The sequence below is a fragment of the Cinclus cinclus genome, chromosome 3 (genome assembly GCF_963662255.1).
Source record: "Cinclus cinclus chromosome 3, bCinCin1.1, whole genome shotgun sequence".
Classification (NCBI taxonomy): domain Eukaryota; kingdom Metazoa; phylum Chordata; class Aves; order Passeriformes; family Cinclidae; genus Cinclus; species Cinclus cinclus.
The window spans coordinates 35,772,587-35,796,635 of record NC_085048.1 but is presented as its reverse complement, the minus strand read 5'-3'; the positions used below and the strand labels follow the sequence as shown (position 1 = coordinate 35,796,635).

Genomic DNA, 24,049 nt, shown 5'->3' with positions numbered 1-24,049 from the left:
AATTTTCTTTTTAAATCTCACTTTAATTTTCAAACCTGAAAACATAATTTGTCTCAAGTTAGGTTCTTAAATATTTGTTGTCACCAAACAAATAGGAATCAATTTAAAATGCACCATTCCTAGAATTTTCTTTTGATTTTTAAGATCCAGTATATACTCATACATTTTTAAATGTAGAAGCCTACATATATATTAGAAAACATAACCATAAGCAATAACAACATTAACTTCCACTGAAATCTAAAACTATGCTTTAATTTTACTATTTTAGTTGGGTTTTTTTCCCTTGTGATACCATTAGAATGTAAGTACTATTGGAATAAAACACAGCTACTATAATAAAGTTAAAATATTTATTCACTAGTGCTCATCCGTCCCCACAAAAGATCCATGCTTACTGAAATCAGTCATAAAGGAACACTGTACTCCTAAGTCAGTTTGCCATGAACATTAAAACCAATGAGCAAGGAACAAATCAATTGAATCAGTAAGGAAAAGCCATATTTTTCTATGTTCCATATAACTACAAGCTTATTGCATCAAGTCTCTTTCCAAGTGAACACCTACATTACAAATGTGGTGAAAAATAATATTATATGAATTGTGTTTGCATACAGTTAGCTTCTTTCACAGTTACTTCCCCTTAACTAAATCTTTTTGCAACCTCAGTTTAGCAAATAATCTGTTTGTTGGGTGGGGGGGGTGTGTGCTTGTTTTTTTTTTTTTTTTAAGAAATGTATTTACTAGATAGAGTCAGATATTTCTGTTTCATAGAGCATCCCAAGGGATGTTTTCCATATTACATTTATTATAACTTTATGAATGCATGGAAAATAATGCTGTACTGAAGCAGAACAGTAATAGGGTCATTGACCTGTAACACTATAGAAGAGGGCAACACCATGTGTTCTTCTGTCAGGAGAAGTACCTAATTTATTAATTTTCTGCAGAACAGGTAGCATACATTAATATTATAAGTAGCTGCATAATTTGCGACATTAAAAGTGTAAAATTATTCATCAGAAACAATTTGGGTAAATGTTCAGTATGTAATTAGGAAAAAGAGTTAAAATGAGTGTGTGGTTCCTGTGTGGTATTTTTTTAATGGTCTAATGTCAAGTAAGAACAAAAACTGAGCTCCCCACTACCTAAACCAACATGGCCAAGCTGAAAACAAAGTAGTTATACTCATGGCACAGAGGATGAACTGCATCCTGGGAAAATGACTTCTTGATTGTAGTGTCTGCTCAGCCAGGAAAAGGATTAAAACTGGTGAGCAGAAGCCAGAGTTAAGTGTACAAGCATCTAAGAATCTCTAAAACAAAGGAAAATTGATATATAGTAAAGTGGAATGTAACATCACAGACTATTAACACCTTGCAATTGTTTTCTCAAAGCAATCCTTGAAATGATCACTATGGCCACCCTCACAGCCCCTGCTCAGACACAGCCTTGTCAGCTTTGGAAAGTCATAGGAAGATGTGAGGGACTTGGATTCCTCTGCTGGTACACCAGAAGAGTCAGATTAACTGTTGGTATAAAGCAGGACATGCCTGTTCACAGAGTGTTTGATGTCACATGCAAACATCACCAGATGCCTGTGTAAATAGTTTCAAAGTGTCTAACATGGCAAAGTCCATATATATATGCATATAACACAACATCAGCTGTAAACAATTACTTGACCTGTGCATTGCTAAATAAAATACACCCTCCCATTTTAACAATATATTATATATTAAAAACATGATATTTCTGATCTGCAGCTCTTACACCTGTTTAAAAGCATATCAGAATCTTAAATCTAGGTGATGAGAACAGATTACTGCTTATTCATGGTATCTTTTTGTACTAATCATCCTCTCTCCAAATGGTTTCTCTGCTAATTTTGCCTTACTGCTGAGGTTACTGCATGTTGCTCCCAATTCAGTGAAATCAGATACTGAGTATCTTGCTGTTGCTCTTTGCTTCTCACCCTTTCTGAACATGCCTGGCACTGGATTAATTTTTCTCGCCAGTCTTCGGCACCACCTGGTGCCTGACTTGTTGCTTGTTTGTTCTGTAAGGGAAAAGCAGCACCTTATTTCAAACAAGATAAAGTAACATTATAATGGAAGTGCATTTAGCAGTTAGGGAAAATAATATGATTAATGTTTTGCTGTAGCAAGACCTTCAAGTTTAGCTAGAATGAGAAGATTAGTATCTGATTATGACAAAAGCCCTCGAAGACAAAATACAGAAACTTCTATCATAGTCTGAAAACCTAACGACTCAGTTATGCAAACTATCTAACTGAATACCTCAATTACTATGAGAGGATATTCTAGGGAAGAAACTATGTCTAATAAAATCCAGTTATAAAATGCAGGACGAAAATGTGTAATGAAGTTTGCAATAAATTCTAGACAGATTAAATTATTTTCATCGTTTTAATGTATTCACAGAACCTAAGGACTTCCTATTATATCTGTACACAGAGATTAGTTAGTTAGCTCTGGTTAGTTCTGAAAACTGTGGCACCTTCTGACTTGTAAAGACAGCACATCTGGCTTAAGGCAAAACAGAAAGTACAGACTGAATGGTACTGAAATGTAAGCAACTGGAAAATCAGGTACAAAAATAATCTATTGCTGTTGTTTTCTAAGGCTTCACTGAAACCACCTGTACTGGTTTTGGCTGATGATTCCTATATAACTTAGACCAAAGTTACAAGGTGCTTATATAACTTGAGTTATAATATAGCAATATAACCTAAATAATGATGTTTTATATATCAATATAACCTAAATCATGACTTTTTATATATCTATCTAAACTGAATAATAGCTTTTTATACCTATATAATCTGAATAATAACTTTTAATACAATGTAATGGCTACTATGTGGTTAACTAGTTACTTAATGCTGAATAGACAAAAAAAAGAACAATAAACTCACCAGGTGGATAGCTTTAGAGATAGTAAGAATAGTACTAATGAAAAATTGGCAAGTGCAAAGCCAATTACCCACAAAACAAAGAATTTAGGCAGGTTAAGACCAGACAAACTAAGGAACATTGTAACTGCACATTCTGCGAAGACAGAGTTGAAAAGTTGAGATGCAAAACCTTGGAAGCCTTCATCAAAGACTCCCAATAACCCCTGAACTGTGGAGATGCAAGCACATTGCAAAAGAACTATCTAATAACCATGAGATCATACTCTGTAACTGGGCATATGTGATGATGTTGTAGTGACACAGTGATACTAAGCATATATATATATATATGCTTTATACTTATTGTATAAATATACCACAACACTTGACAAGGGTGGGTGAGTTAGGTGGAGAAATCCCCCTCACCAGCAGCACTGCAATAAACAAATACCTGCTCTTTAGACATCAGTCCATGGGGATTTACTTCCAGCCTATCTTTCAGGCATCACTGAGATAGTTAATTTTCATAGCAGTAGCTTGTCGGGTGCTGCATTTTGCATTTGTGACCAAAAGAGTATTGAGAATATTGGGATGTTTTAGCTAATGCTGAATAGGTCTTGCACAGCACCAAGAACTTTTCTGTTTTTCATGCTGCCCTGGCAGTGAGCAGGCTGGGGGTGCACAGGCATTTGTCAGGGGACACAGCTGGAACAGCTGGTACAGCTGACCCCAACTGACCAAAGGGGTATCCCAGACCATATGATGTTGTTCTCAGCAATAAAAATGGGAGAAAGAGGGAACATTTTGAGTTGTGGTGTTTTTCTTCCCAAGTCACTGTTGTGAATTATGAAGTCAAGTTTTCCTGGAAATGGCTAAATACCTGCCTGCCAAAAGGAAATAATAAATCAATTCCTTATTTTTCTGTATATTTATTTCAACCGCTGATCTTTCTCACTTTCACCCTTCTATGAAAGGAAGGAGAAAGTGGCTGTGTGGGCTTAGTTGCTACAGGAGTTAAACCAGGCCACACCTTAAATATTCCTTTCGCATGGACAAACACTTCAGGGCTACAATTCTTCAACTGAGTCCATGTAATAGACCTCTTAAAGCCCATGGAGAGTTTTCACAGGCATTCTGTATGGAAACAAAGGTTTTGTTTAGCATTCCTCTCTGCATGCCATCTTTCTGGGTGTGCTTTTTCACAAAAGAAACAGAAGGCCCATGACAGAGATATCTCTGCTACACTAGCAAGCCTGTTACATCCTGATTAGAATAAAATGCACTACTGCAAGGATCCACCTATTTCCAGATCCAGTTTTGGCTCAAAGGGAACATCTGGCAAAAAGTAAAAGCTGAGGAATTGTGTCTCTCCAGGCCTTCAGCTATTTTCAGCCCAGGGCGTTTCCCAGACCTGATGCGCCCTGCTATTTCAGTAGCCATGGATTACATTGTCTTTGCAGCACCTGCTCAGTATTCCCTGAGACCTGTGTAAACTCTGTATTTCCAGCAGCCTTTCCGACTGCTCCTGTGGCTGCACAAATGATCCCCCCCCGGCTGTTTCCATCTGAGGTCCTGTTACTTTCCTGTGGTGGCTCGAAGGTGCTCAGTCAGAATCAAGAATCAATGAGGTTCTAAAAGTCCTCTGAGACCGAGTCCAGCCTACGACCAAACACCACCACTTCAACTAGACCATGGCACCAAGTGCCACGTCCAGTCTCTCCTTAAACACCTCTAGGGATGGTGACTTCACCACCTCCCTGGGCAGCCCATTCCAATGCTTAACCATCTTTGTGAACAAATTCCTTCTGATGTCCAGCCTAAACCTCCCCTGGCGAAGCCTATGACCACGTTCATTTGTTCTATTGCTTGTTGCCTGAGGGAAGAGGCCGAAGCCCAGCTGGCTGCAGGCTCCGCTCAACCAGTTGTAGAGAGCGATAAAGTTCCCCTGAACCTCCTTTTCTCCAGGCTAAACACCCCCAGCTCCCTCAGGCGCTTCTTAGAAAACTTGCGCTCCATCCCCTTCACTGCTTTGTGGCGGCCCTCAGCAGGAGGAGCCTGTAGCAGTTCATGACCACCTCCCTTCCCAGCCCACGCCGCTTGCCAGGCTGAGGAGCCCCATCTTACGCATCCCTCTTCCCGGTCGGGCACCACCCCTGGCCCCGGAAGCGGAAGCGGCTCCCGGCGCTCCGTGTGCGGCGGCGGCCGAGGCGGAGCCGGGTCTGAATGGAAGCGCCGCGGGCGAGGGGCAGCTGAGCGCCCCGGGGCCGCCCCGCACCCCGCGCCCCCTCCCCGCCTCCCTCCCTCCCTCTCCCCCCGGGGCCGCCCGGGCCCCGCCATGTCCTACAACAAGATCCCGCCGCGCTGGCTCCACTGCCCCAGGAGGGGACAGCCCGTGGCAGGTGAGCGCCCGGCCCAGTCCGGCCCTGCCCGGCCCCGGGGCGGCAGCGGGCGCGGCCCCCTCCCCTGCGGCGCTCCGCTGCCCGCCGGTCCCGCTCCTCCTCAGCGCCGGGGGCCGCCGCGGCTTCTCGCCCTCTGTCCCGGCCGGAGCTCTTTGTCCCGGGGCTACGGCTGTGCAGTGTTCCCCCTGGAGCTCCTGGCCGGTGTTTGTCCCGGGCCTGACTCCCGTTGAGCGGCTGTTTTCCTTAAAGCCCGGCCCTCAGCAGCGCTTTGCCTTCAGCGCCGGGCTCGCCCTCCCTTCGGCCCGGTGCCCCCTCTGACACGAACTCGCCCCAGCCTCACCCAGAGGTGCAGGGGTGCGGGCCCTCTCCTTCCCCCCGGAGCCTTCGTGCTGGGCTCTCGCTTCGCACTCGTTCATTTTCTGGCGAAAACTTTTCCTGTCTGTCCCATCGGATGAGAATGGGTGCAGAAGGTGCTATACTGGGGCTGCTAAGTTGATCAGAGGCTTGGAGCGTTTTAAGAGGAAAAGCTGAGAGAGCTGAGCTTGTTCAGCCTTGAGAAGGGGTGACTGAGAGAGGATCTCATTAATGCAATGTATATAAATATCTAAAGGGCGGGCGTCAGGAAGATGGAACCAGGCTCTTCTCAGTAGCGCCAAGCAATAGGACAAGAGTCAGTGGGCAGAAACTGATGCACAGGAAGTTCCACCTGAACATGAGGAGGAACTTCTTTACTGTGCTGGTGACTGGACTGGAACAGATTGCTCTGAGAGATTGTTGAGTCTTCCTTACTGGAGGTATTCAAGATCCATCTGGATGCCATCCAGTGCAATGTGCTGTAGGATGACTCTGCTTGAGAAGGGAGGTTGGACCAGGTGGCCCTGTGTAGTCCCCTCCACCCTGACCGTATCTGTGACACCAGTCCTCTGTCCACCTCTTCCATGTTTGATTCTCTTTTTCCTGAATGCTCTGAAGTCTTATCTATGTCAGTTTGTTACTCTGCTGACTGACAGTGCCCTTCCAGCCACCAATGTGTTCCTGAGTTCTTTAGCTGGAAAATGAGTTAAAGTGGTATAACTGCAGTCAGTGTTACACTTGTATTTCAGGGTTTGTCAGTGGTTGCTGTCTTCTTGGATATTATATTCTTGCCCATAATGTACTGTCTTGGTTGTTACTTTGTATCTAGTCTTCTGGCATATAGTAGCAGTGAATTCACTGTCATCTAGACACACATTTTGATTGTGTGTTAACCATCATACTGACTTCAGGTGAATTTTTCCTCTGCTGTCTGGTATGAGATAAAGTAAACAAACATCTTTCTTTTCAGTTTTCACAAGTTCTTATTTTCTTTATAATGCAAGAAATTCCAACCTCTAGTTGTTTTTTTCTCCAATATTTTCTAATTTTCACTCCTTTTATGTCCCTCTCTGTGATGATGTAAAGGTGTGTTTTCAAAACATGTGCTACTCGGTGTTATTTAAACTGGCACGGTGCCATGATTTGCTTAATAGTTACAACTCCTCTGTTTTCTATCCTACATTTCCACAGTCTTAGATTTTTTTGATGGTAATTGTTTGTGGAATGGAAGACACTGATGAACTATATTTAGAACCTGGTGAGACATCTCAGTTGGTTTAATCCTCAGTAATCAACAATATGCATTATTTGGCGTTTATCAGTATTTAACATCAGTTGTTCATTTTGTGGATTACTAGTTTCCCTCAAGTCCCTTGTATTTCTCTGAACTTGGCTCAGTTAAGTAACAGTGTTGTTGTTGCTCGTGTCCATTATCTCTTTCTCCTGATCCTGGCGGGTGTGCATGACTTTGTATCTAATGAGAGCCTAAGCCTTTGACCATGACAAAAACAGACTAATGATTCTTTATTCTGTGTTTTATTTCTCAGCAAGTTCTTGATCTCTGTTAGTTGTGGCTTTTGTTTGTCTGTCTTTTGAGCCATGGCTTCTCAGAAATAGCAACATAGAGTAAGCACGAATGAGGGTCATCAGTGTGTCATCTGCTGTGCCATCACTGCTTGTGTGTTTGTTTATTCAGGAACTGCAAGGTAATTCTTTTCCATTCCATGCAATCATGCACAGGAAGTTAATGCACAGTAAAAAAACTGAAAGTGCTTGGCTCATTTCTTTGGGTGCTTTATCAGGATATATTCACCTGATTTTTAGTTTTTAGCTGTGGACAACTTAACAGAAGTAATGGTATGCCATCAGTTTTCTTTCCGTTTTTGCTGTTTTACATTCAAAGACATCTAGCAGTTTTATAGGAGATAATTTTTAGGGTTTAATTGATGTTGGTATTGTCTCCCAAATATGTTGTATTCTATTTTTAATTAGTCTTTAAATCAGATTTCTAAGCACCTGTATGTGACTTTATTTCCATCTGATAGTGTTGTCATTTCCATAGTAATAGTGTTGCTAAGCAAGGTTTGTATGGCTTTGTGGACTCATATTCATTGAGTGTTTGATCATGATGCTCTTGTCTCATGGTTGTGGCATCTAGAATTTCTAGATGAGCTCAACAGAAGTACTAATGAGGCCTGAAACTCTGCTTTTGGTGAGATTGGGTTTATTCAGGTTAACAGGGCTCTTTATCCTGGACGAGGTGAATTCATCTGCGTCTCCCATTATTTTCCAGTTCACTTCCTTAAATATTGGTAGTTTTGTGCCATTTTCTGGTGTTATGGTACAGGAGTTTCTCAGAATTGCACATTTTCACATTTATTGCATTGTAATAGAACATCAGTCATTTCAACGAAAAGAGCTTTCTCTGAATGCTTAGATCTGAAGTGATCAGGTTACTTCAGCCTTACTGCCTTGGCAACACCATCTCAGCAGGTATCTGCTTTTCATGACCACTGAAAAACCATTCTCTTGACAATTTTGCCATGGAAAGTGATAGCAAGATATGAAAGAAAAGGCATAAAAAATGTCTCAGCAGTAGTTTCTAGCCTACTATTGATGCACATTAGCTAATCCTGTTCTAGACATACATCTAGCGCATAGAACTGTGGGATATTATGGAAAGCATCCATATTGCCTATGAGAAAGTACTTTAAATAAAAGTAATGGTTTTGGTTCAGAAAGTTTCTGAGCTATAGCTTGTTGTAGCTGGGGACAATAATCTGATGATGGATTGTAATTGTCATTGTTTTGCTGTCTTTTCTAGTTGTCTGTTTCTGGCTTGTGTTGGTGATGACATTCTAGGTGAAATGGATGCTTTGATCCAGCATAATTCTGTAGGATCAGAAAACTGTTACTTTTTTCACTTGTGGATTTTACTGTTTAATTTTATTCCCTTAACCTCAGTCACTTTACCCAGTCTAGCCTTCCTACTCAATGCTCAATGTAAACATACCATGGTCATACATAATTCTGTATGTCATGCTTTGAGTTGATAGCTTCATGTCACAGAAAATTAGGCTAAATTAAGAGTATTTTTTCACTGGTATGTTCTAGAATTTAGATTTGAAGTTAAAAAATGTAACGAAGTTAGAGCATGTAGGCATAGAAAATGTGATGTCTCACATTGTTCACTTTGATTTCCCTCAGATTTAGCCACTTGGTATCTGTGCTCTGATATACTGGGCTCTTATTTTTAGGATTTTTACCTCTTTTTCAGCCTAAAGAAATACCACCTGTTTAGACAGGTAGCTAATTTGGAAATTGGTTTTTAATAGCCACTTTCCAAAACTATTTGACAAATTTGGGCTTAATTGTGGAAGTAGATAATCATCAGTTGTCAGTGTTCCAGTAACATTTTGAAGTTAATTTGGAAATTCTATTGAGAAGTTACAATTAGTGTCATGATGTAGTTTAGGTACTTGCATGACTTGGGATGCTTTGATATTCATGTAAAGTATCACTTTGTTACTGTTGGATCACCTAATTCAGCATATGAGTTTTTAATCTTTAAAAGCTTATGCATGGAAGCTTAAGTTGAGTTGGAATCAGCTGTTAACTGCATCACTTCTTTAGCCTAAGGTGTAAGGCAAAACTGTAGAAGACACAGTAGCTACTGCCTTCTTTATACATGTCCGTATTACTCAAAAAGTTTAGAAATCTTTTTAGAGTTAAAGCTTAGATTTTCAGTAGCTTGATCATGCTTAATGAGAGGCTTGTATGCACACAGGGAAGGAGAGTTTTCAAGCATCTATACAAAAAACAAATTGCAAATTTTCCAGGCAGAGAAGAAGAGACTGGAATTTATTGAAGCTGAGCACCTAAATAGTTCCAAGCATCTGTGCTTCATCTTTGAAAGACATAGGAAATGGGCTCTATGTGAAATATTCATCACTTCCACAGATGTCTGTAGGTATTCAAAGACTGAAGGGGATGCTGACTAGACTACTTTGTCTGTCTTTTCCTGTCAGTGAAAAGGAATGTATTTTGGTTGCTCAAAAAGAAATCAGAGTGCAAATCAGACATTACATCAAGGTTTGCTACTAGGAAGAGAATGAATGTGTTCATTCTCTGTTCCAGAAGGTGGGGAACAGGAGAGTCTTCTGGTCGACTGTACAGTCTCTTATCAGGTGCTACAGGAAGCAATTGTAGCCTCAAGGCACTTTTCTCAGTGTCTTGTAAAGGATGGTGGTTTTCTTACATAGCCACTGGCTCTTCTGTCAGTGGGGCTCCTGTTCTTGAGTGCCTGGGTTAAAAAGGCTTAGTTACATTCTTCGTGTTCCATAATGAATGAGTAGATGCATTAGTACGGGTGTGACAAATGGCAAAGTCTAAAAACTTTCAAGCATGATGTTGTTTTGCAAAAATTAGGGTGATGATACGTTTTTGTGTTTTTATCATGTAAATTTAGGATTTGCATAATCAGTCTCTACAGAGGAGTATTACTAGTTGGAGTGGAAGGGCTAACAGAGAGAGAGGCTGAATGATAGCATTGAAGGTGACAAGGAGCACAAAGAAGCAAGAAAATTAGATAATTGAAGAAATTAGGAAATGGAGGGGAGGTATCCAACCCAAGAGCCTTTACCAGGGTGGATGGAGAGTGTGTAACTGTTGGGATAAAAAGGCAAAGGACAATAAAGTGAAGTTTTTCCAGGTCAGACAAGTTAAAGTGACTATAATTTATTACTGTTTTACATGAGTGTTGATTGTATGACAGAATAACTCTCCTTTTAGCTGTAAATTTTGGAATGGTGCCAGACAGGTGAACAGTAAAGCTGCTTTTCATGTTGCTCACTAACTAACCTGAGCTAACCAGTTTCATAAAGCTTCATAGTTTCCACATCTGTCTGTCTTCTGTGGTTTCTAATGTCTATTTCATGGAAGATACATACTTACTTGAAACTATATAAAGTGTTGATAAAATTTTTTTTGCAGGGATCTTTACTGTATGTTCGATTTGCAGGTAATCAAAGCTGATATTGACATGATTGGATGATAAACTCATTTTAAAATGCTGTTTTCATGTTTTCAAGTGTACTGAGTTTAAATTTTCTATACTCTGGTGTGCAGTAGCCCCCAGCTTACATCACGCTAAAAGTTAGCTAAAAATGTTAAATTACTCTGTTTTAGATGAACTGACCTGTATTTCCTTTAAACTTTTAAACTTACTTGTGAATTCTGAGAACTCATGACAAAAGAATATTCCAATTTACTGTTTAGAGTACTATTTCTGCAATTATTTATTATTGAAGGTGAATGTCTAAAACTGCTCAGCGTGTTGCTTTGAAACGCTAAGTTGTAACTGTACATACATAACTGTGCATATGCATAAAATTCTTATTGTAATATTTTATTGTCTTTCATAGGGAAGTTTTTACCTTTGAAGACAATGTTAGGACCAAGATATGATGAACAGGTTGCTGAAGAAAACCGTTTTCACCCGAGTATGTTATCTAACTACTTAAAGAGTCTGAAGGTAAAGTTAAATTTTCTAATAACTGAAACATTGCTTTCATTGTTGATGCTTACTCAAGTGTTGCTTTCCAGATCTAAGGAAAAAGTGGTTGTTTGCTTTGTTTGGGGCACCTGTGCAGAAATATTTTTTTGTTTACATTTCCAGATCTTCTCTGCAATTAATGGATTGCAAGTGTTTTCTTACAGGTTAGAATTCTTGAGACTAAACAAACCCAGCTTGCTCAGCTGTTCCTCATAAGAGACCCTTCATGAGCCTTGTTGCTCTTCTCTGTTCACCCTCCAGCACCTCAATATCCTTTTTAAAGTGAGGGGCCCAGAACTGAACGCAGCACTCGAGGTGTGTCCTAGCCAGTGTTGACTGCAGGGGAATGATTGCTGCCCTGGTCCTGCTGGCCATGCTATTGCTGATACAGGCCAGGTGCCATTGGCCACTTGGGCAGCACAGTGTTGGCTAATAAACACTGAGCCAGCTGTCAACCAGCACTTATCTTTCTGCTCTCAAGCCACTCTTCCCCCTGCCTGTAGCACTGGCTGCTGTGACCCCAATGCAGGGCCCTGCACTTTGCCTTATTAAACCTGGTGGCATCTACCACTGCAGACTTGTGGTTCTGGCTCGCTTAATTTCTCTGTTTTCCCCGTTTCTGTGTGCTTCAGATTGCATGTTGTTCTGCACTGTAGCATGACTGTGACAGTAGAGGTGGGGAACAGGATCTTTCCAGCCTTTTATGTGGGTCTCTGAAGTCTTACGGCCAGTCCGCTGCATCTGGAGATGGGGGAAATGGAATTTTGAGCCTTCCAGGCAAAGAAAGGCCTGCCACCCAATTAATTGGTTATTAAATTTTATATAGAAGTTTAGTGCCATTTGTTTTGATTGCATCTATGAGATGAATCATGCAAGTGGTGGTTCTTCTGTGGAATTTTTCATTATTTTTTGCTGTTGATCAAGGTTCAATTAATTCTGAATTTGTTTAGCTGTATCAGACCTGAAACATCAGAAGAATTAGGTGACTAAAGGATGGGAATCCTCATTTTATTAATTTTATTTAGGCTTAGGTATGAACTACTCAGTGTAGCAGTGGTAGAAGTACCTTTGCAGTAATGTGATAAGGAAGTACGATCAGTGATTCATATGTGCCTGTACTCAGTGCTTGAAATGGTAGGATTTTTCTTGTTAGAGTTCTTGCATCTGTGAATTTATGATCTGTTCTAATCACAGAGGATCAAACAGAGCTCTCTTTGAATAAAACAGTCAGAATCCTGAGGTTCAAAATATTTCCTAAAACAAAATGAAGTTAAATGTTGATACCAAAAATTGGATATAGTTTATTTAACAGTAAAAGAAGCAAAGAGAAAAAAAGAGAAAGAAAGAAATAGAAAAAAAAGATGTGGGTGGGGCACAGAAAGAATGACAGGGAGGGATTAATAGAAACTTATCACCCTTCCATGGGTCCTAATGACATCTTGCTGCTCCCCTCCATCTGCCCCAAAGCTGAGCTGGTCTGTGCAGGGCTGTCACTTCCTCTGCCTGGAGGCTACACACCCAAAACTCCTCCTCGCCTCGGGTTGAGGGGGGGAGTCTGTGCAGACCCGGTAGCAGATAAGCCTGGGGGTATGGCTCCACCCCGAATCTGCTGGGCTTAATTCTCCTGTGGAAGTATTCTCCCCCAACCCAGATCTGAGAATTGTGTCACTTTTACCTTTTCTCAGATCAACTTAGAGTCCAGGGCCTTAGTCAGGGGGGCCATTCAGGGTGGGCTTTGGTGATGCAGCTTTTATTGGTGTAGCTTCTTTATTCAGTTTTAATGGACAAAAATCCTTCATAAAAGTGCTTAAGCTGTAAGATGTAATATTTCAGTCTCTGAGATATGCGTCTAAATACTACTTGACTTCCTCTTTTATGTTTTAGGTTATTTTTGACTGTGACTGGATTTGATAGGCATACCTGGAAATTTTCCCAAACTAATCTTATTCATGTTTTAAAGTAATGTAAAATTCTGTGTATATTTTGAATTTACAGAGAACTTCACAGCCTTACTCAGAATTTCTAAATGGTTGCCTCCTTAGTGATTTGCCACCAAAAATAAATAATCATGGTGAGATTTTGTAGCCTTTCCAGTAGTCACATCCTGTCAGTTCTGTTGTAATGCTACAAATTCATGTCTTGAGTGACGTTAGATTATTAGAATTTGATAGTAAAATTAGTAGCATGAGGATCCCCATTTATATTTTGGTAATTTTGATAAATAAGCTGAACATAGAATTTCTCTCAAACTTTCTGTTCTTGTCAGATCTATTACATTGTGTTGGACCCTGGCATTATTTATGAGTGTTGGCTATTTGAAAATATGTATTTTTTTTTTATTTACCAAGTTATGCAGTGGTTACTGAAGTGCTCTATTTGTAGATCAGCATCTTACCAACAAGCTAGCAATGACATAGGTGTGAAATTGAGGAGCCCTGTAAGAGTGAGTTTTTCCCCCCAAGGTGAAAGTAGCTCACTCTGCATGGTTCTTGTAATTTTATTGCAGTGTGTTTTTTACTGCTGATATTTTGCATAATAATTACTTCTGAAAACTGGATATTACTTAAGTCAATATAATTTAGCTCCCACATAAAAGACTTCAGCAGAAACTTTTACATCTGGATTTCTCTAATAGAGAGATACTGCTGTTACCACAGATAGTTGGTACCAGTTTAGCATTTAAGGTAATATCTGTCTGGGAGGAACTGTCTCTAACAAGCTTCCTGTGTGATTCCTTTTCTCCTGGAGCTGGTTGCTGAAAATCTACCTCTTAGAAACTGATTTAATTAGCCATGGCAGCCTTGTTTTTCTTCCAATCACCAATATTGGCATAGTACCTTAATGTTCTCTTAAACTAATTGCAAGAGCAATTGGTAACAGTGTGAATAATTTTATTTTAAAATTTATTTCTTGAGTAGGTAGGTTAGTACAGTTTATGCTTTATACAGGTAGATTTATTTTTGTCACAAAGAGCTAGGACATTAGTTAACTCAAAAGAATGTTTGGGTAATTAGTGAATTCAGTATATTGTAATATGCTCTTTCTTTTCTGGGGAGGGTCTTTTTAATTTCCAGTGTCTAAGGAGAAAGTTCTGGGGTCATACAGGGGAAGCTAGCAAAGCCCATTTCATTGCACAGTGGCAGATGGACACGTGCATAAGGCATTAGTAGCTGGGGATATCTGGAATGTGAGGAAGTGAGGGGAAGGCTTTTATTTGATTCCAGTGTTACTGGTGGTTTTTTGCATGGATTTTTTGAAAATCATAGTTGTGTACTTCGGTATGTTGTATAATCCTCCTGTTCTTTAAAAATTTCTTTATAATTTTTCTTTTGCTTTGCACTCTCTAAATTTTAAATGTGTTATGTACAGTCAATCCCATGGACTGAGAATGCAAATGATTAGGCTTTTTGTAAAGCAGGAAAACTGCTTTCAAGTCTCATATGCTCTGTACACCATAAATGCCTTTATAGCTTTGGATAAATTACACTCTATGCCTATTTGCCTTACAGCTCCATGAAGTGTGTGAGGAACAGTGTCACTTCACATGAGCTTCAGTTGTATATGATTGAAATGATCTGTAATAATGGCAAAAGAATAGCAAGTGAGAAGTCCTACAGGCCTGAATTAAGTAGTCTTGGAGACATTTGCAAAATGCTATAGGGAATGGAGAGGGAGGAAAGTAATAATTGAATTAATTGCCTTTGATTCCTCCTACAGAATTAATCACTGTCTGGGATGCTGTCAGTCTCCATGCTTGGCAGCTTGATTGACACTTTATATTTGGAAGTTTCAGTCGTATAACATTGTTTTCAGGTGGACCCCCTTATGAGGTGGTCTGTATTTCTGCAAAACATAGTAATAAGAATATATAAAAGTATTCTGAATATAATATATGAAGTTGACAATGAGAAATTTAGAACTGATCTGGATATTATTTTAGAAGTTATAATGCTGTTGACATAATATCATAATGCTTTTTAATATTTATTAAATAAAAGTAATATGAAAGTATTTAAGTATTACAAATGCATACCATCAGAAACTTGAACATGGAGAACTATCTCTGTAGATAACTGGAAATTTTCTTTTAGGGGTCTACTAAACAACACATCCATGTGAAATAGCTGTTTCTGAACTGTATAACTGTTTATAGGTATAATTGGATTTTACCTTTTCTAAATTATGTGGAAATGGTGTTTACTTTGTAATTCTTTCAACTGCAGTTGCCAGTCTGTTGGTCCTACCTGAAAGCATGACATTGAGCTTTTTTTTGTCCAAAAGCAATTGCTTGGACTTACAAGACAGGAAATCAGAAATACTTTCTTTGCTCAGGTGTGTTAGTGAGCTGTTTTTGCACAGTCATACTGGTAGGTTTGTTGTTGGAAATTTTGTTTGGAACAACAATCAGTGGGATATACTTTGATGCTCTGTGTATTTTGTGCCAGTGGAATTTCTGCTTTCCATCCTTCTTAAAAATGTAGTAACTTCCACAGGGCTCTTTAAAAGACCTGTTTTCCAGCTATAAAAACATACACTAAAAAACTAAGTTGATACACAAGGGGACACATTAGGGTAAAGTGGGCAAGGCATCCTGGATTCAGGTACACCTTAGTGTCTGAGTGGTTGACACTGCCACCTTAACTGCCGTTTGAATATCTCAAGTTGTTTTGCATTTAAGCTTTAAATAGGATGTTTTTAAGAATTTAATTAATTTGATTAATTTTAAGCTTGAAAATGTGTTCATTCTTTTGCATTGTTTTGCACTCTAATAAGGCATGTAAATTAAAATGAGGGTTTTTTTCCTGAGAGTGTACTTACATATAAGTCTCAGTAGTTAATTTTTCTTGCCATACTTTCACTGTGCCAGTGTTTAGTATTGTTCTGATTTGCATAAGAGCACTTGATTCCATTATGCTTGTTTTTATAGTATGTTTAAGTAATTCTTTACCATACTTTCCTGCTGTTAACAGAATTTTCTTATTTAAAATCATTGGTGGAGCAAACTGAAGTTTCTGAATTGATGACTAGTGCTAATTTAGACACCAGCTTTCATAGAGAAATGCAGATGTCTGTGAGGGTGGTAAACTACAGATTTTACAAAGAAATGCAATATTTAATAATTTTTAAACTTATAAATGCAGCATGTGGTTGCTTTGAATTATTATGTTTTTTGACATTTATGCATTGGTATTTGAACCCCGTATATAAGTTTATTTTTTGTTTGTTTGTTTTTTTTTGTTTGTTTTTTAGGTTAAAATGGGTTTGCTGGTAGACTTGACCAACACCACTAGATTCTATGACAGAAACGATATAGAGAAAGAGGGAATTAAATATATAAAGCTCCAATGTAAAGGGTAGGTTGTGTGCACTTTTTAATTACTTCTTTGGCTTTCAATTTGAAAGATCACACTGAAGAAATTATTTTTTTTCCTCCGTTTCCCTTTCCCTCAGGTGTCTCACTAATCCATGTGTTCTTGTGTTTTTCAGGCATGGTGAGTGCCCTACACCTGAGAATACAGAAACATTTATCCGTGTATGTGAACACTTCAGTGATAAGAATCCTTCAGAGCTTATAGGTATGTCTTATATCCATCTTATGCCCATCATTAGTTTTTGTTCTATGTTTCATATTTGCTTGTAACTGCAGTCTCTTATTCTTAGAAAACTGAGCAAAGGAATTTCCTCACTACAGTGTTTATGCATATATAAATTTGATTGCTTTTACTGCAAGACTAATATATTTCTTTTTTTTTACAGAAAGTAGTATGTTTCTGCATCCATCAGTTTGATAAGAGCTATTGACTTAATGCATAAAATTATACAGGCCCAAGACTGTCTACAGAGATATGATGCTTGCACTATGGTTTTGTAACTTCTGCTGATACAAATGCAAGTTAGGTATTGTGTTGACATTTGGTGGTTGGTTTACTTGAAGTCGTGTTTGGTAACTGAATTATCAGAGATTCTTTAGCAAGTCTCACAAAACTGGTAGTAGATACAAGGCTAAGTTTTTCTTCTGTGGTATACTGTCTTGCAGTGAATATTTGAATGTTCTAAGCATACTTTTACTCAGAGAGAAATAAGTTCTGAATTTAATTTGCATCCCTTCTAGTTTTAGTTAAAACTATTTTACTCTGATTTTTGTCTGTCATATTAATGTTCATTATCTGCATTAATGTTAATGCAGATAGAGATCTATCTGCAAACTATCAGAGACAAGAAATTACTTTGCAGGTGAGTTTCCAGAGTCAGAATGGGTGCTGTATTCAATCCTTTTGGGTGCTAATTTTGCAGCCTTCTTGAATCTGAGTGTCTATGTGACTTAGGAGTACATGGAACAGTTGTTTGTGCAGATGTCATTGCTAAGAGCTTGGTATACTAAGCTGGTATGTTCATGCAGTTTAGGATTCATCCAGATACATGGTAGGATAAATGAAGTTATTGGAAGGGATCTGTGGAAAACAGCTACTCTGTTGCCCTTCTTTAGAACAGGGCCAGCTAAAGCAGCTTCCTCAGGACTATGCTCATTTGGCTTTTCACCAGGCTCTAAGCTTGGAGACTCCACAACTTTTTCTGGCAGCCTCTTTCAGTGTTTGTTCTTACAATATAGAGGTGTTTTTTTCTCATGTTCAAACAGAATTTATTGTACTTCAATTTATAGCCATTGTTTCTTGTTCTATTGCAAGATGTGATACCACTGAGAATTTTGAGTGCTTGAGAGATTTAATTTGGTCACACTTTTTTTTCACCTACTTTTCTCTTAGATACTTTCTTACTTCTTTATTGCACACAGAATGCAGTTTAATTTGAGACTGTTGTGGTTTAACTCCTCCAGCAGCCAAGCCTCACACAGCTTCTCCCTCACTTCTCCACTGGTGGGACTGGGGAGAGAAGTGGAAATGTAAAGGTAGAGAACTCACGAGTTGAGGTAAAGGCAGTTCCATAGGGAAAGCAAAAGCCGTGCACACAAGCCAAGCAAGGGATGAATTCCCTGCTTCCCATGGGCAGGGGGTGTTCAGCCATCCCCAGTGGAGCAGGGCCCCACCACACCTAGCGGTGACTTGGGAAGACAAATGCTATCACTTGGAATGTTCCCCCCCCCCGGCCCCCCCCTTCCTCTTTCTTCCTCCAACTCTATGCACTGAGTATTCTCTGGTCTGGATAATCCCTTTGGTCAGTTTGGGTCAACTGTGCCAGCTGTGTCTCCTCCCAACTTCCCAGGCAGCCCAAACTTCCTCACCAGCACAGCAGCACAGAAAACAGAAAAGACCTTGGCTCTGTGTAAGTGCTGCTCACTAATAACAAAATCATCTCTAGAGCATCAACCCTGTGTTCAGCACAAATCCAAAACACAGTCCCACACCAGCCACTGTGAAGGATATTAACTCTGCTTTAGTTGAAACCAGGACAGAGACCTATGTGTTCTTCTCTGAATGGTAACACAACTCTGTGGTTTAAAAAATGAGGAGCTGCTAAATAGAAGTGAGTGGGACCAGTCACCAACAGTATTTCAAAACTTATGCCAGAAGCAAGATATTGTTGGCGATTGATCCCACTCACTTTTCTTTTAGCAGTTCCTTGTTTTCAGGTCCCTTTTGCAATTCTCCCACTTGGTCCTCTAATAATACTTTAGAACTCAAAATAGTGGTCATGGTCAGCTATTTGTATATGCATGGATAGCATGTTGATATCCTATGAGTAGCATTTAGTTGATATTTCAACTTATAAAATGCCATTTTTAGTGTTTAGTCACTAACTTTTTGCCTTCGATGAATTGTGGAATATTTTTCTATTATTTAGATGTTTCACCTCTATAGGGGAAAAAAGTCAATTAGAAAGAGCCAATGAGAAAATAGTATGTTGACTAAGCTTTTGAAGACCATGTTGTTGAGGCTTTCATAATAAAAGAGAGTTGTTGGAATTTTCCATTTCCTGTTTGTGAATTACTGAAATTTGTCATTTTGGGGACTTGTTTCCTCTGACAGGGCATCAGAGGGACTGGTGTGGACTTTGTGTGATCTTTCTTTTCCAAGCCATTTGTTCTCATGCTGAGATGCTTCTTATCTTTGCCATGTGTATAAAATTATTGACTTAACCTTCTTGGCAGCAGTAACAGCTGCAGGACTTATTGACAGCAATTGTGTGCAATTTTGTTCTTAGTGTCACAATTAGATATGAGAAGAGACTGAAATGTGAATGATAAGTGATCAAAATTTCCAATTAATCTAGAACAATATAGGAAGGAAACCGTTTTTGAAACGTGAAGGATGGGAGTATGCCTGCCAGCCTTAAGGAAGTAAAAAATTTTGTGAAAACAAAGGAGAAACGATCATTAGGAGTAAAGTATATAAGGAAGCTAAAATTCATTTAATTTGATGTAAGTTACACAATTTTTAGTATTTTTAAATGGTTAGAAATTATGAATAAAAAAAAATTAGTGGTAATTTGTAACCTTGCTTTGTCAAGAGAGGAACCTTGGTGGGGCAGGCACAAAACCTGATCCTGTTGCAGTTAATACATACTTTTTTATACCCACTTGAAGTTGGTTGAGTTTTTTTTTTTTTATCAGTATACTTTTTGTAGGTACTTCTTTGGTTCTCCAGTTGTAAAAGTTTATTCTTCAGTGAAGGGGAGTGTAAAACAAATAAATATTCACATTTTGTTTGAATACGGATCAAGCTAGTTGTAAGTAAACTTACTTTACTAACTGTGGTAGAGAAATGAGGAAATGAGTTAAAGCTTAAGTGGCTTGCTTCATGGTGTTGTGTTCCAGGTCTTGCACTTTAGATGGGGTTGTTGTGACCCAATGCTGCAGGCTTGGGGAAGAGCAGCTGGAAAGCTGCCTGGCAGAGAAAGACCTGGATGTGCTGGTCTACTGACCATGCGCCATCAGTGTGCCCAAGTGGCCAAGAAGGCCAATGTCCAGCAAGATTAGGAAGTGATTGTCCCCTGGTACTTGGCACTGGTGCTCACTAATTGACATTTTGGAGTGTGTCCAGAGAAGGTTAATGGAGCTGGTGAAGGGTCTGGAGCACAAGTCTCATGAGGGGTGGCTGAGCGGGCTGGGGTTGTTTAGCCTGGAGAAAAGGAGACTCAGGGGTGACCTTATCACTCTCTACAACTCCCTGAAAGGTGGCTGTAGCTAGGGGTGGGTTGTTGTCTTTCCTCAGGCAACCAGTGACAAGAGGAAATGATCTTAAGTTGCACCAGGGAGGTTTAGGACATTTGGAAAAATTTCTTCACAGGAAGGTGAAGTTGTCAAGCACAAGAACAAACTGCACAGGGAAGTGGTTCTGTCCCCATCCCTGGAGGTACTTAAAAGCTGTGTAGATGTGGTACTTCAGGACAAGGCTTAGTGGTGGACTTGGCAGTGCTGGGTTAATGGTTGAATTCAATGTACTTAGAGCCTTTTCCAACCTAAACAATTCTATGGTAACAACTGAAATGTTTAAAAAAAATTGCTCTTGATGTTAGCGGAAGCTTTGATGGTATTTATAATTTAAAATTAGGTAGGGGGAAGAGGCAACATCTTGCCTGAATCCATGACGTTTTTAGTGGCACAGATTTTGAGGTTTATTTGTCTATTTATCACTAGATGGTGCTGTTGCCTTGAGAGAAGAAAAAAAATGCAATGCATTTGACAGTGTATCCCTCCTTTCACTGGGGGATGAGTTTGGTAAAACAGAGGCTGAAGACTTAATTATTTTTTTCACGTTGAAAAGATAAGTAATTCAAGGTGATTATACTGTTGTATAGTTTTCTTTTTGTAGATTCTTTTTTTTTATTTCTTTATTTTTTCAAAATTAGTAAGTCTGGTATTAGCATGGTAATAGTGAATTTGAGATGGAATTGTGGTCTGTTGGCACCCTATTCAATTTTGAGGTAAGGTAATCTGAATAGGATTTTTTGCCTGATGGTATGAAATTAATGTCATGCTTGTTGAATCCACTAAAAGCTCAATTAATGAATTTGATTATATTGCCTTCTGACAAGCATTTGAGCAGATTTGTGAATCTTATCTATATTAGCCATATTTCAGTGACATTAAGTTAGTGCTCTTGATTGTGATCAACTGAAGTATCCTATACCCTTACTGCTGCTAATTTGCAGAAAGAATGTAATAAATTGCCTTTTAGGCTTATGTGCCTTATGTGGTCTGTGCTGCTGTGATGGGAAGGGAGATAACCCTTTAATGTTACAGATCAAGGTGGGAGAATCCAAATCCACACTTTTGATACTAAATATGTTTGTTAAAACCACTTGCAAGTGATTATGCCCTTTTCTTGTCTTTTCTAGGTGTCCATTGTACACATGGTTTCAATAGAACTGGATTTTTGATCTGTGCCTTTTTGGTTGAGAAGTTGGACTGGAGGTAACTTTGAATATTAGTTCCTGGGGATTTGTGGAATGTGGTCAAAGCTTTCTTCAGTATGTTTCACTCATTTTCCTGACAGCTATGCTAATATATTCACTATTTCTTGTTTTCTAGCTGCCTAATTATCTTGAATAAGCAGCCCATGTTAACATTTTTGTATCATCTCTTGGTAGCTTAGCCTGTTGCAGTCAAGAATTCCAGGTCTGGTAGGTCCAAAATTGGCTGTACCTGCTGTGTGTGGGCCTTTAGCAGTGTACATATCATGTTGTGTCTCTTTCCCGTGATGTGTCCCACCTTTTAAATAAGAACGTAAATTTCAGAGATTCCTGGAAGATTATTTCCTGTATTTTTTAATCTTTTTCATGTAGGTGTACATGTAGGTTTTTGGGCTTTTTTGAGATCTGAGAGATTAACTAGAGCAACAGCAGAGTAACATACATACTTCTGAAGTATTGGAGGCAGACAGAGCCCTTGTTTCCAGCTTGTTTTTTTCACTAAAGTCTCCAGCATGATTCTGTACAGACTCACCCATTTTTCCATCTTTTAAAAATGTTGGTTCTTGCATACAGGGTAGTTATCTTTTTTTAGATAACATTATTTTCAAAAGAAACCCCAAACCCAAGCAATGCCTGTACTGTCTTGTTGGACATAACTTTTGTATAACTTTTGTTTCATAGTATTTACAAAACACTGTTTCCTTCTTGACAGAGTCCTGTGAAAGTCATGTTTCTTGACAAGCCCATTAAACATTCTAATGGTATTTCTTATGTGTGGTCCTTTAAGTGAGGAAAATTCTGCTCCTGTTGCAGGACTTTCATGTGAATGGAAATACAGTTATTATGCTTAGCAAACATGTGCAAGCTGCTTGCAAAGAGCTAGGTCATTCCTATTAGTAAACCTGGAATAAAGACATTAAAGTAATGGAGACAGAAACCCATTAGTAATGGGGTGGCTGAATCTTTCCAGGATCCTAGCTGTGTGTAGGAAGTAGATACAGACACAAATGTCTTTGTAGTATGATTCTTGTTGTTCATATGAGTTAGAAGATTTGTATGCTTTTCATAAAACAATTTAAAAGTAGCATGCAATAATGAGACTTAGAATTGATCCTTTGTTCTGAAGTGGAAAGGCACTTGAATCTCTTTGCATCTTTTGCATTTATGCTGCCTCCCTGTTTTCAAACCTTGGTGGGAAAAGCCTTAAAACTCAACAGCCATGTCTTTGTTTTGTTTTGGGTAGTTAATTGTATCAAGTTGGTTCATCTCTGTCAGATTATTGTAATAGAACATCCACATATCCCCTGGTAGGAAAAAATGTCCACAGCAAAACAAACAAATTTGGCAAAATGGTAGTTAATGCTGAGCATTGTATCAAGTTAAATCTAATTTGCTGTATCATTCTTTAAAACAAGGCACTGTTTCTTGCTAATGAGGAAATAAGATCTTCCTGATGGAAAAATCCATCTGTATTCATTCGTTAAGCATATGATGTAGGAGTGTTGCTGCTGTATTGCGTATAGTGGGATATATTTTACAGTTAGTTTAGAGAAAGGCCTGAAAGCTCTTCAGCTTTCTGATCAGTATGGTCAGAAACCTTATTTGATTCTCTTCTCAACAACTCATTTTTCCCAAAGACTGCTATGTTTCTAGAACCTGAGAATTCTTTATTTTAAGCTAGGGTTCTGTATTTGAAATCTGTGCCACCTCTTTTGGCTTTGATTGCTATCTATTCCAGAAGATTATAGAGCTCTTCTAATATCATCTGAGAAAAATTTGAGCATTTTTCAGACACCGTAACTTTTGGTTTGTTTTGTTCTTTCAGTGGCATTCATTACAGTAGACGTGAAACAATTTAAGAAAGATAGCAAGGTAAAAAATGTCTTGTGAGAAAGAAATTAGGAGTCTTAGAAAACAAAATGGATAAAAAACGGCCCTTCTATGTAACACAGACTCTTAAACTGTCATTTTTGGAATGATACCATGTGATAGTGTCATTCTGGAGAACATCTTGTTTTCTCATTTTACAAAGATCAGAGAATGAATCAACATTACTGGTTCTTAGACGCTATTTCTGTCTATTCTTGAAAATTTATCTCTTAAAGTTCTCGGGCTCCATTCCATACTGTACAGGTCAAACAACAACAACAAAAAAGGCATTTTGATTAAATATCTGGAAAAAAAAAAGTCACAGGGTGTAGTATGTGCTTTTGTTCCACTTTTAAGACATGTGCTTGTTCAAGAAGCCTAACAGGGGCATCTCTCTATTTTTGTGGTTTCTCCTCTCCCCTTTACAATAAGATCTTAAAGTGTTGATCCTTGGAGCATTAGTGCTGTTCACAGCCATGATAAATGGAAGACAGAATTATATCCAGTGTTTTTAGTTGAACATTTCCATAGGATCTATGAAAATGGCAACAATAAAACCCTTGTGTTGTGCTCACTGTTGAATGT

General features: G+C 38.9%; 1 protein-coding gene across 2 annotated transcripts in view; it reads left to right on the top strand.

Moving 5' to 3' along the window:
- Positions 1-5,252: 5,252 nt before the first annotated feature.
- RNGTT (RNA guanylyltransferase and 5'-phosphatase) overlaps positions 5,253-24,049 on the top strand; it is a 171,021-nt gene continuing 152,224 nt past the window's right edge. For both annotated transcript variants that reach the window (XM_062489870.1, XM_062489868.1), the window contains exons 1-5: positions 5,253-5,316; positions 11,094-11,203; positions 16,475-16,578; positions 16,712-16,800; positions 21,521-21,596. In XM_062489870.1, coding sequence (XP_062345854.1) covers positions 5,253-5,316; positions 11,094-11,203; positions 16,475-16,578; positions 16,712-16,800; positions 21,521-21,596 — 443 coding nt within the window. The remainder of the gene's footprint in view (positions 5,317-11,093; positions 11,204-16,474; positions 16,579-16,711; positions 16,801-21,520; positions 21,597-24,049) is intronic.